Below are 13,566 nucleotides of genomic sequence, written 5' to 3'. Positions count from 1 at the left end.
TTAAAAAGCAGAGACATTACTTTGCCAACAAAGGTCCGTCTAGTCAAGGCTATGGTTTTTCCAGTGGTCATGTATGGATGTGAGAGTTGGACTATGAAGAAAGCTGAGTGCCGAAGAATTGATGCTTTTGAACTGTGGTGTTGGAGAAGACTCTTGAGAGTTCCTTGAACTGCAAGGAGATCCAACCAGTCCATCCTAAAGGAGATCAGTCCTGGGTGTTCTTTGGAAGGACTGATGTTAAAGCTGAAACTCCACTACTTTGGCCACCTCATGCGAAGAGTTGACTCGTTGGAAAAGACTCTGATGCTGGGAGGGATTGGAGGCAGGAGGAGAAGGGGACAACAGAGGATGAGATGGCTGGATGGCATCACTGACCCGATGAACCTGAGTTTGAGTGAACTCCGGGAGTTGGTGATGGACAGGGAGGCCTGGCATGCTGCAATTCATGGGGTCGAAAAGAGTTGGACATGACTGAGTGACTGAACTGAACTGAACTGTGAACTTTGTCTATTTCAAACTGTATTGTCACTTAAAATCATGCAAGCTATCAGTGGCTCCCCATTGCCTGAGATCTAAAAATTTATACCCCTCAGGGCTTCCCTGATAGCCCAGTTGGTAAAGAATCCACCTGCAATGCAGGAGACCCTGGTTCCATTCCTCGGTCAGGAAGATCCCCTGGAGAAGGGATAGGCTACCCACTCCAATCTTCTTGGTTTTCCCTTGTGGCTCTGCTGGGAAAGAATCCGCCTGCAATGTGGGAGACCTGGGTTCGATATCTGGGTTGGGAAGATCCCCTGGAGGAGGGAAAGGCTACCCACTCCAGTATTCTTGCCTGGAGAGTTCCATGGAGTGTATAGTCCACAGGGTTGCAAAGAGTCAGACATGACTGAGCGACTTTCACTTTCACTTTAGCTAGGCATATAAGTTGCTTCATAGCTATTTTGTATTTATTTATGCTAGGAAAGATTGGGGGCAGGAGGAGAAGGCGATGACAAGAGGATGAGATGGTTGGATGGCATCACCGACTCAATGGACATGGGTTTGGGTGAACTCCAGGAGTCGGTGATGGACAGGGAGGCCTGGCGTGCTGCGGTTCATGAGGTTGCAAAGAGTCGGACACGACTGAGCGACTGAACTGTACTGATGTTAAATGTAACTGATGTTACACTTAACATTTCTCAACATTTGCTGCATATGAGAATTCCCTGGGGAGCTATATAAAATATTGGTATCTGTGTCCCACCCTGACTTGCGAATCTTGGGTAGAATGTGTCGGCTTTCTGTTTCAGAGCTCCCAGGCTGACTTTGTGCAGCCAGGGTTGCAGAACCACTGGTTTGAGAACCACTAGTTTAATGCCTGTCAACACTGCTGGGACCCATTTCCACGGATCCGAGCCTTTGCTCTTCAGTTTCCTCTGTTTCAAGTGGCTTTCTTTCCTTTTCCTGCCTGGCTGCCGGTCATCCTGACTGGCTAAGTGCAACTGCTTCTCATTTTCCTCCCTGTCCTCCAACAGATTCCTTCCTCCTGTAGCACTTTCTACATGCTCCTTTTCTAGTGGCAATGGAGTTATTAATATTTGGTTACTTTCCTGCCTTCCTGGAAAGGCTGTCCCTGGGTCAGAATCTCTGGGGTGGGCCTCAGGCATCAGCTATTTCTTAAGCCTGATAGGTGATTCTGATCCATGACCCTCAGTGGAATTTAGGCTCGCAAAAGCACCAGGTACAGTAAGCATTGATAATTTTTGTTGCATGGAATCGATGAAGTATCTCTTGTTCTTAAGGCAATCATATTGTTGCAGCTAGTTGCCTTTGATTCCCCTGGAAAGCTAAGCACCCCTGTGTTGTAGTATCCTCTTCTTCATTCATTACTTATTCATTCATCCAGCAAATAGTGTACACCCTAACAAAGCCCTGGGGACTCAGGAGTAAATTTAATAAAACATAGTTACCACCCTCTGGGACCTAGAATCTATTAATATATTAGTTTTAACATAGTTATTATTATCATTTCTTCTGAATAATAATTGGAATTTCCCCCTTCTAGATACTATTTGATATCCACAGGTGAGGAGATATCTTATTTCCTCATATCCTGAGTATGTTGCTGGCACACTGAGGACATCCTGTAAATGTTTATTGAATCAAGGTGCCACATTTCATTGCACTTGTCACAATTTATTTGTGTGATTATTTGATTAATGACGATCTGTTCTATGAGCTATAAATCCACTGAGAACAGGAGCTGAATCTATTTTGCCTGCCATGCCTGACACAAGGCCTGGCCAGAGTAGGTGTTCAATGATCATGGCTAAGTAAATACACAAATGCATATAAGGCACCATTAAGAAACAGAAATGAAATCTCCCAATCAAATATCCACTCCCCTCTCCCTCCATACTCATCCCCCCAAAGATAATTTTCTTCCTGAGCATTAGGGTTTCAAGCTAGAGTGAGCATGAGCCTCAACTGAGATGATGCTTCTCTTACTTACTTACAGGTTGACCTGGGCCTCTACTTCAGGGTCTTTAGTCGGCCACGTCTGCAGGGGCTGGATGCCAAAGGACAGAGAGGACTTGGCTTTCCACATGAGGGTCTGTGCCATCTGATTCCCGTAGGGCCCTTTCGTCAGAGGGTCCATCAGGGGGCCTGGAAGCTGCAGTGCTGTACTGAAGCAGAGGGGTTGGGAAAGGCACTGAGGACAGAGAAGAACACGGGCCAGTGCTGGCCTGTTCCCTCCCTGGGGGCCAGCCCATCAGTAATAAGGGGTGAAGACAAGACATTCCCAAGATCCAGGTGCCCCACCAAGACTGCACCATACCCTTACTGCACACTGTGACATCACGGCCGTAGAACCATCCAAATCCTATCACATCCCTTAGCAATGAGTGGAGGCCTCCACACTCCCAGGCAGTGGAGTCGAAGGTACAAGGAGGACAGTGAGTATGTGAACCATCACAGACTAATTTAGAAAAAGGCAGCATCCGCTGGGGAAGGGAAAGCTCGGTCTGGAGTACCTGCAGAGGATGGACCTCATAGCCATCGGTGTTTAGTCCAGGAGTGCCTGGTTTATCTCCCAGCTTCCAATTAAAACAGCCAAAAAGAGCCATAAAAAGAGCCTATGCTGGCAGCAACACTGTAGTCAAAAGGACCAAAGTCACATTTCAAGAGTAATGGCATAGACGAAGTAAGCAGTAACCGCTTGTTGAATTAACAAATGGATGGTTTATGGGAAGAAATTGAGAAATGCATTGCTGAAACAAGCCTGTTTATTTCTCCGGTGACAGAGTGAGGAAGGTGGGAAGGTGATTCTGGGACAAAAGAGGGCAGCTTTGTTAGGAAATGTAAGCATCCCGCTTTTTCTGATTGGAATTATTTTCTGAGCCAATCAACAGCATTCTTTCCTCATCTCTACCTAAAGTGACACACAAATCCAAAGCAAAGAAAATCCAACTACTTGGAAATGTAAAAATAAAAATCAATCTTAGCTAACACTTATGTCAAAAGGGACTCTTTATACTGTCTTCTCAATAAACGCTGTGATGAGGCAAAAGACAAGAGCCTTGGTGGTCTCATTAGTGAGGAAGAGGCCTCTGACAGGGAGCCCCCATCCTGCTGCCGGGTTTAGATGCCAAGAGAGGTGACTCCACACAGCCTGGAGCCAGATGGGCACTACCCACTCCCAAGCTGCTACAGTGGTACCAATTATAGGCTGCAGGCATGTTGCAAAAGAAAAAAAAGTCACTCTTGCCAGGTTTATAAGTGATGACCCAGCTCCCCCCATCACCTTGCCTGGGTCTGAGAACACAAGCTGCATACCTGACCCAGACTGCTAGATAATCTTACCCTAGCTGGCTTCAGGCCACTTATCTTGGAAGCAGCTCGACAGACACGAAATGCTCAAGCCTTCCACGTACGACAAATAGCAAGGAGGGAAGGTTCTGGTATGTTTGTTGTCAGTTATTCTTTACTCACTGGTACCTCAAGTCTTCCAAAACCCAGAGTCCTAGGGGTTATGGCTGCTTTAGCAATAAACAAACAAACAAATGACGAAGCAGGGTTCTGGGTGAGAGGCACAGTTTTTCTTTGAACCCTCTATAGATTTTTCTAAATTACAAAAATAACAGTTGTATGCAAAAGATTTATTAAGAAAATGTTCCTTTCTCAATTATGCAAGGTTTTTTTTAAAAAGGAAAGAGAGTGCTCCTTTAAGAAACCGATAAGGGAGTGAAGGAAGCCCGATGGGGAGGTGAGGTTTCATTGTCAGGCGAAGTCCTGTGAAGGAACAGCTTCAACTCAAATGGAAGCAGGCTGTCCCATGCGGTAGCATCGTGCCACATGTGACCACCGAGCGAGGAAATGCAGGCAGGGAAAGCAAGACATGCGCATGTAAAACACACACTGGACTTTGAAGACTTAGTACGAATAAAAAAGGATGCAGACTGTCTCAATAATTTTTATGTTGACTACATGTTGAAGATAAAGTGTATGGATTTTAATGTGGCTAGAAAATGTAAAATCACATACAGAGCTGGCTTTTCAATCTGCTTGAGGTCGGTTATGCATCAGAGCTGTCCCACCTGCGACGAGGAGCTGAGGGCCCTGGGTCGCGGGGTGGGGGCTGTAAACTCCAGGCACGTGGTGCTCTCTGCACAGGTGGGCAGAGCAGCTGCAGTAAGCGCGAGGGTAGCCCATCTAGGAAGGGTGGCCACCCAGGTGTGGGTGTTAGGGCAAAAGTGCACTGAAGAGGGGAGGGGAGAAGATTCCAGAAATGGTGAAGGGATCTGATGGTATGCATGACACCCCTACTTCCGATCCCTTACCTCTCCCAGTTCAGTTTGGTATGATTCCCATCACTCCTCTGTCTACATATTCGCAACTTTTATGTGACATATGTACTGAGACTATAATAGCGCTCTGTAATTTGCTCTTCTCTCTAATCCAGTCTTGGATATCTTTGTAAATCAGTAAATACAGATACATCTTTAACATGGAACATTACAGAAGGAAATACCTCCTATGTTGATTATATTCTTTTAATCTTTAAATACTAAGATTTTTTCATTGTTTTAGCATGTCTATCACTTTCATCTTTAAAATTATGTTTAGAAACACTTAAATGTTCGTTCTTTTAAACCTTTTCCACTGTTTAATTTTGTCTTTTTGCCTAACTTTACTCTTTGAGTTTTTGAGTTCTTTTTTTATACTCTCATCTAATTTTTTAGCTTCATTGTTTAACTGTTCAGATGCTGTCTCACCACTGTTAATTTTAATCCTTTCCCTCATTTCTGTTATCTTTTCTAGTCTTAATTTTCTAATTTAAAAAAATGTACGTTCCTCTTAATCGTCTGACTTATTTTATCTTTCTTGTCTCACTATTTAAAATATTCAGCAGAGGAAGAACTTCTTGGAAAGATGGCAGAGGCAGTGCTCATCTGCATAACTCCTTGGAACCCATGGAAATGAGCAAAAATAGCCCAATACACAGAAGAAAACCTACTGGAACAAGAGAAGGGAGAAACTCCATGCTGTAATTCTGAAGATCTGCTGTATGGGCAAGAACGTTCTAAAGGCCGACAGTGCCTGATCCGGAGGCATGAGGCCCGGAAGCATGAGCAGCACTGGGCAGAAGATGTTTGTTCTTTTTTCTTTTTCACGGGCCCAGCTTTCTAACAAGAAGTGGCGGCCTAATCTGAGGAAAGGCTGAAGGAGAGAAGGAAGAGAACATCTTAAGAGCCATTTGAACCTCTCAAAAGATATTACCCAAGTATATTTGAGCCTACTAAACGAAGGCCCGTGAATCATGGGGAACCCCACTGACCTAGGCCCTCTTTGGAGGAGCCTGTTTGCCCTGAAGTGAGTAGGGGATGGAGAGCTGAACATTCAAGGGAAGACCTGCCATGAGGTCACATATACCACAGGCACAGGGGACTCTGCAGACAGGAGGACAGGGTGGGGAGAGAGTAAAACCAGACAGCATGTCCCCATTGCCTCTGTCCCCTTCCCACTTCCCAAGAAACATCAAAACCAGACCTCCAGCGCCAGCTCTGAAAGAGAAGATGCACCATCGCTCAGAGAAGCAGGGGTCAAGGTTAATCTACCCATATTATCAGTGGGTAAATGCAGACCCAGACAGAGGTGCTTCTACCCAAGATAAACATGCAGGAAAAAACTAGCACAGGACCTGTGAAAAGAGGTTTATAAAAGACAGATGAGAGTATAGATGAGATTTTTTTTTTAATAGAAATCAAAGGAAACATAACAATAGCTTGGTTTTCTAAAAAAAAAAAAAAAAAAAGAGAGAGAGACAGTAAGAACTCAAAACAAAAGATCAGATGATACCATAGACAGACTTTTCAAGGTTCTAGTAAAAATCCCAGACTGTGGCAGGAAAAGGGTTGATTCACAGTGTGGAGGTGCTTTCTGGGAGGGAAGTGGGCCTGAAGGGGAGGAAATGAGGGTGCCTGTGAGCAAATCTCCTGTGTGGGGCCTGTGTATGTGTGTGCTTTCTTCCTGGACTGGGGATGGTCCTCAGATGCACACAGCTTACAGTCTTCTCCTCTGTGACTCCCAAGCCCTCAGGATGATTCAGGCATCCGTATCATGAGTCTAAAGGGATTGCTGTTGTTGTTCAGTCGCTCAGTTGTGTCTGAATCTTTGCGACCCCATGGACTGCAGCCTGCCAGGCTTCCCTTCGCCATCTCCCAGAGCTTGCTCAAACTCATGCCCATTGAGTCGGTGATGCCATCCAACACAACTGTGGCACGAGTTCTGTTTCATACGCTGGGAGGTGGACCCCTGAAGGCAGCAACGTGGCACACAAGGCAACAGCATCTCAGTTCTGGCTCCTTCCACAGGGATGACAGCTCCTTTGGTGCAGGCTGCATGGGTCCCTCAGCTGCACCCATAATTCCACAAGGAACATGGGAAACTTCTGGAAGCCACACATACTCCTTGTATTCTATTTATTTATTTTTTCCATCTGGGCCATTTTAAAAGTCTTTATTGAATTTGTTACAATATTGTTTCTGTTTCATGTTTTGGGGTTTTGGCTAGGAAGCATACAGGATCTTAGCTTCCTGACCAGGGATCGGACCAGAGATTGAAACTGCCTCACCCACACTGGAAGGCGAAGTCTTACCCACTGGACTGCCAGGGAAGTCCTTCCCTTACGTTCTTGATCTTGTATCTTATTTCCCGTTCAGATTGTTGGCTGAAGACAACCTTAACCAAGCACGTCTTCATTCTTGCTTATCGGAAAACCATGATCAACTTTTGGGGTCTGAGCTGGCTCCGCAGCCAAAGGAGCAGTAATTCCCACAGAGCTGGGGGCCCCGAGGAGACTTCTATCCCGAAGGAAACTGTCTCCTCTCACACAGTCACTCCCCATCTTGCCACTTTCTTCCTCTGCAGCACTCAGTGCCCTGGGAGTCATCCCAGCTACTGGTACCCTGTCTGCCTCCCACCCCTCCCCCCACTAAATGTTAGCTCCATGAGAACAGGGCCCCATCTGCCTTGTTCATGGTGTACCCCGAGTGCCTAGCACAGAGAAGGGCTCGAAAAATACATGTTGAATGAATATGTGGCTATGAGAAAATGTAAAAATATGTGGAACGAGTTCATTCGAAATAGAGAGACTTCATGGGGCTGTTTTGGCTCTTTTTGAATGAGGTCACCGGTGGCCCCGGTCAGAGCGCTGTGGGACCTGCTCTATTTCTTTATCCATCTCTGACAGGCAGCTGGTCCATGAGGACTGTGACAAGTGCAGGGAGCAAAAGGAATCCATCTGCCAGGCATCAACCAGGCCTGATGTATGGCACTGATGCTAGGAAAGCCTTAATGGCTGGCAGCGCTTCTAAAGGCACTTTTCTCTCTGGTCATAAAATGTGAGACAGGAATTTATGTCCTAGCTTTCATTTGTATTAAAACTATGGAATCACTGACATTTAACGGTTGTAAAGTCATTTGAGGCTTGATTTCCCAGTTTTACCTTCTCGCCCACTAAAACGGCTCCAAGACTGGCATGCCAGCTACGCAGCAGCACACCAGTGTGTACTACCAACTTTGGATCAGTGTGTCTTATTTATGTTTGCTGTGATTGAAGAAAGATGCTGTCGGTGGCAGATACTTCAGAACAACTCGCAAAAGTTGGAGGGCTGAGACAAAATTTCCTAACCTGCTTGGCAGTTTAGGGTTCTGGATGTGATTTAGAGTCCACACTCTAAATCAGAGGCACTCGTGAGAGATTGATCGGAGCTGGGCAGATGAAAAGAGAGGACACAGGGCACCAGCTTGCTTTGGGAGATCATGACAGAGCTGTTGTGGTCCTAGAGTCAGCAGCATCTTGACTCTCTGGGTTTCTGAGGGAGCAGGGGTGGCTTTGGGGATCAAAGCCGAGTTGGTTCTGCTGCTGGCTTTGGTGGCAGCTGCTTCTTGATGGATCACCTTCTTGTTATGCAGTGGCAGCCTCCCTGGTCATTGCAGAGCACAATGGTTTTGGGGACAGGAGTTGTGCCTGGGAGCTCAGGCTAGAGTCTGCTCTCCGGCCCTGCCAACAAGTCTGTAAGCACTTAATTTCCTGTATTGCTATTAAATCTCATTCTGCTTCTACCAGGTGGAGTGGGTTCTGTTGTCTGCAACAGATTACTGACCGATAGGCCTTATATAGTGATGTGTGTCTCACTGGGTTTTGAGCTTAACAGTTCATGTGACCCTGTGCAGAGTGCAGAGTATGCACAGTCTTCAGGTGGGAGCAGTGGTACAATCTCCAGTGGACAAGAAAAAGAGACTATGTACTTTGAAGGGAAAACATAGGCATTTGGCCTTGAGAATTTAAAAGAGAGCTTGCTCACAGCACTAGGTCTTTCTGCTCCAATCAGCAAAGAGGTGCTAAAGGGCAACCAAAAGAACACGCACTAACTGTGGACACTTCTAAAGTCACTGCTACTCTGGAGCAATGACTCTGTGATCACTCCCCGCAACTTGCTTCATGTTGTCTTCAGCCTTTTCCAGGTGTGTCACCAAAAACTGTTGTATCCGGAAGTGTACCGAAATCACAGAAGAGTTGAGAAATACCAGTCTATCCTATGGGCTTGCTTCCCAGGCTCCCCAGGTAGCACTAGTGGTAAAGAATCCGCCTGCCAATGCAGGAGACATAAGAGGAAAGCTTCATCCCCGGGTCAGGAAGATCCCCTGGAGAAGGTAATGGCAACCCATTCCATTACTCTTGCCTGGAGAATCCCATGGACAGAGGAGCCTGGTGGGCTACAGTCAGTCCATAGGGTCACAAAGAGTTGGAAATGACTGAAGCAACTGAGCACACACACAGGCTAACGGATAGATGGTTTAATGTCTCCACAATAAAAACTTTACTACATCTTGAGGTCATCATGTTAGTTTAGGCTGCACTGGCCAGTGGATTTGTGTATTGAATCCAGTCTGTTTTATTATCCCTTGTACCCACTGTGGTTTTAGGTCTAGCCCCGGGTCATGCAGAGAGAGGGCCTAATTCCTTGTTCATATTCAGTTCAGTCAGTTCAGTTGCTCAATCGTGTCCAACTCTCCGTGACCTCATGAACCATAGCATGCCAGGCCTCCCTGTCCATCACCAACTCCTAGAGTTTACCCAACTCATGTCCATCGAATGGGTGATGCCATCCAACCATCTTATCCTCTGTCGTCCCCTTCTCCTCCTGCCCTCAATCTTTCCCAGCATCATGGTCTTTTCAAATGAGTCAGCTCTTTGCATGAGGTGGTCAAAGTATTGGAGTTTCAGCTTCAGCATCAGTCGTTCCAATGAACACTCAGGACTGATCTCCTTTAGGATGGACTAGTTGGACTTCCTTGCAGTCCAAGGGACTCTCAAGAGTCTTCTCCAACACCACAGTTCAAAAGCATCAATTCTTCAGCGCTCAGCTTTCTTTACAGTCCAACTCTTACATCCATACATATTATATCCTTTCAAATGTGAGAGGGCAGCTATTATATCCTCTGTGAATTTTCTCTTTTTCAAGTAAAACACCTCCCCCCCACCCCCGCCCAAAAATCTTTTTTTCTTTACTGGATCATTCCCACCAGACATAAATATTAAACAAAAGCAGAACACACCAAAACAAAAAAAACAAACAGTTTCAATTCACACCCCCTCCGGCCCTGCAAAGAGTTGACTGGGCTCATTGTTTCCAGTTCTGTCCTTTCATTGTCTCTTGAAGCCAGTCCAGTGCAACTTTCACCCTCACTGTTCTAAGGAAGCAGTTCTTGTCAAAGGCCACCTGTGACCCACATGATGCTAAGCCAATGGTCAATTCCTGGCTCTTCAGTGGATGACCCAGCAGCAACTTTTGACACAGAAAAATCATAACCTCTTTCTGTTTTTTAAAACTATTTATTTACACTAATTTCCTCCTTCCCCCAAATTAAATTAGATCGTGTAGCCATGCTACACAGTGGTTTCACATATAAGTCTCAAAATCTAACTTTTATTTGGGGCTTATGTGAACAGTTAAGCTAAGTCCATCAAATCAAGAGTCATCCTTCTCACTAATAAAGTTTGTTTATCGATTCCCTTTTCCTAAAATCTCCTGGTATTCCACACATTTTTCTCACAATGTCTTTACCTTTCCCTATTTCTCTGCGATTCACAGAACAAAACAAAAACCTTGATGCATTCTTTCACAGCTTTCCTACCTGAGGGTCCACATCTGCACTGTCCAATAAGGCACGCACAAACCACGCACGGCTCTGGAGCACTTAAAATGTGGCCGCTCTGAACTAAAATGCTGAAGCATAAAATACACACCAGATTTCAAACACAGTACTGAAAAGAAAAGGAAATTACCTTAATTATTTTTAATAATGAGTATATGTTAAAATGGTAATATCTGGGGTATACTGAGTTAAATCAAATAAGTTACTGAAATTAAATTTTATTATTATTATTTTTTTACCTTTTAAAATATGGCTACTACTGGATTTCCCTGGTGGTACAGTGGATAAGAGTCTGCCTGCCAAGGTAGGGGACACAAATTTAATCCCTGGTCCAGGAAGATTCTGCATGCTGCTGCTGCTAAATCACTTCAGTCATGTCCGACTCTGTGTAACCCCATAGACGGCAGCCCACCAGGCTCCCCCATCCCTGGGATTCTCCAGGCAAGAACACTGGAGTGGGTTGCCATTTCCTTCTCCAATGCATGAAAGTGAAAAGTGAAAGTGAAGTCACTCAGTTGTGTCTGACTTTTAGCAACCCCATGGACTGCAGCCTACCAGGCTCCCCCATCCATGGGATTTTCCAGGCAAGAGTGCTGGAGTGGGGTGCCATCGCTTTCTCTGAAGATTCCGCATACCGAGGAGCAATGAAGCCCTTGAGCCACAACTACTGAAGCCCATGCACCTAGAGCCCATGCTCCGTAACAAGAGAAGACACCACAATGAGAAGACCACGCACCTCAAGAGGAGCCCTTGCTTGCCATAACCAGAGAAAGTCCTTGCACAGCAACAAAAAACCCAGTGCGGCCATAAATAAACACATAAGTAAAATCTGGCTACTAGAAAATCTGAAATTCCATATGTAATTTTACATACTTGCTATTACTAGAAGCTACTTATTCCTTTTCACTAAATAACTACGAACATCGTAGTTATCTTTCCAAGTCAGAATGCAGATAGGAATCAATCTTTTTAACAGATGATTAGTATTGTACTGACACATTCCTGATGGACTTTTTCCCCCCACTTTTACAAGCAATCCTACAGCAAACAGCCTTCTGCATACACCTCCTTGGGCAGTCACACCTCATTGCTAACTTATATTTGCTTCCTGTCCTCTAAGATCCTGGCTCTGGAGACAACCAGATGTGTGGTTTATACTTTACAACATCTCTAACTTGCGTACTGCTTCAGAATTTTTTTCCCCAGGAAAACCAGCAGTGAGCCTCACTGTACAGGCCAAATCTCCTAATTTTCCTATAGCACTGTTTGTCAGACTTCATCTCTGTTCAGATCTTCAGCTCTGGAAACCAGACAACCAAATATAATTTCTCATATTAACCCTCCAAAGCAAAACTAATTTGACTATTGTTTTCCTCCAAGAAAGGAAGCTGGTTTATATTAACTTAAACTCTTTAGTGAATAATAAAAGTTGTTTTTTCCCTTCTCTTAGGGGAACAGACATAATATGAAAATTAATTTTCGTCTGTTGGCCCTAAGAGCTCATTATGTCAACCCGATACAAGACAGCTCTTAATAGCCTTTCCCAGGAAGACTGCTGTTTTTCCAAAAGAAAACTGACAGTGGCAGATTTATTTGTGATTAAATACTTAAGGGGCTGACATAAACAAAAAGAATAATGACATAATATAGAGGAACAAAGGCTGTGAAAACAACTCACATTAAAATGCTTGTTTATACTACCTGGAAAAAAAAGTTCTCCTGAAAAAAAAAAAAATCTAAGAGTCAGGGGAAACATAAGGAAGAAGAAAAGGAGGCAAGCAAATGCATAATGGATAATTGTTCTTTTTTGATTCTGTCTTGGCCTAGAAAGCCATCTTCAGGAATAAGAAAGCATTTGTCTTGGAATCAAATTTGTTCTCACAAGGCGTGGGCTCTATGCATTACTAATAAGGAAGTCACTCTGTAGGAAGCAGTATTTGGGAAAGTGAAAAATATGTTTTCTATTTGTAATTCAGAATCTTCTGTCTATGTAGGGCTCTTTTCTCACTGTGGCTAAACTTAGTAAGCATAATTTAACCACTCAACTAAGGTAGTCTTTTACAATGAGTATTTAAGAAATGCAGAAATCCCCATTCGGTGACTCTAGGGTGACATCTGGGAATCTGTAATTTGGAAAGCTTTCCAAATTTAATTGCTTTTTTTTTTTTTTTTTTTGGATAGAGACGCCCATCCAGTATCCATTCCCCTTCTTCTGATGATAGCACTGTGATTTTTCCTTTGGGCAATCACTTCTTCATGGTCTTTGTGAAGTGATCTAACCCCCCCTCTCCCCCCGCCCAATTCTGGCTTGGGCACATGACCCAGGCCCAGCCAATTAGCATGTTTTATCCCCTCTGGTCAAAATGATCGATTCACAGATGAGCATAGAACCCAAGAGATCCAAAGAATGTCAAGCCTGGGGCGTGTTCTAGAACCTTTGAGAAGGAGGTCTTATAATATCTTTCTGCTGGGATTGTTCACTAATAGAAAGTAAGCCTGGAATCGTTCATTTTCTTTGTCTCCAGGTGGAAAGACTTTGAGAATCAAGTCAATCCAGAAAATGAAAAAAGACTCCTGAGGACATTATTTGAGCACCTGGTTCTACTCTTTCCTAAAGCTTGGTCTGGGCTTCCCAAGTGGTGCCAGTGGTAAATATGCCTGCCAATGCAGGAGATGCAAGAGACATGGGTTCGATCCCTGGGTTGGGAAGATCCTCTGGAGAAGGTAATGACAACCCATTCCATTATTCTTGTATGTAAAATCCCATGGACAGAGGAGTCTTGCAGGCTACAGTCCATGGGGTCACAAAGAGTCGGATCCTATTGAGCAACTAACACTTTCACTTTTTAAAGCTTGGTCTTC

The 13,566-nt window shown here is 44.6% G+C and overlaps 1 protein-coding gene across 4 annotated transcripts in view; it reads right to left on the bottom strand.

The window, feature by feature from the left end:
- GARNL3 (GTPase activating Rap/RanGAP domain like 3) overlaps window positions 1–13,566 on the bottom strand; it is a 162,105-nt gene that overhangs the window by 140,132 nt on the left and 8,407 nt on the right. Inside the window, exons 1-2 of one of the 4 annotated variants that reach the window (XM_044926346.2) lie at window positions 3,015–3,055; window positions 2,496–2,666 (exon numbers count right to left, since the gene is read on the bottom strand). The exons of 1 other annotated variant lie outside the window; for it this stretch is intronic. In XM_044926346.2, the coding sequence (XP_044782281.2) occupies window positions 2,496–2,666; window positions 3,015–3,040 (197 nt within the window). In that variant the 5' untranslated portion in view covers window positions 3,041–3,055. Of the gene's footprint in view, window positions 1–2,495; window positions 2,667–3,014; window positions 3,056–13,566 lie in introns of those variants that run through there. 2 more of the 4 variants (XM_025262352.3, XM_025262354.3) reach the window with 2 other exon arrangements.

The sequence above is a fragment of the Bubalus bubalis genome, chromosome 12 (genome assembly GCF_019923935.1).
Source record: "Bubalus bubalis isolate 160015118507 breed Murrah chromosome 12, NDDB_SH_1, whole genome shotgun sequence".
NCBI lineage: Eukaryota > Metazoa > Chordata > Mammalia > Artiodactyla > Bovidae > Bubalus > Bubalus bubalis.
This window is presented reverse-complemented; position numbering and strand designations above follow the sequence as displayed.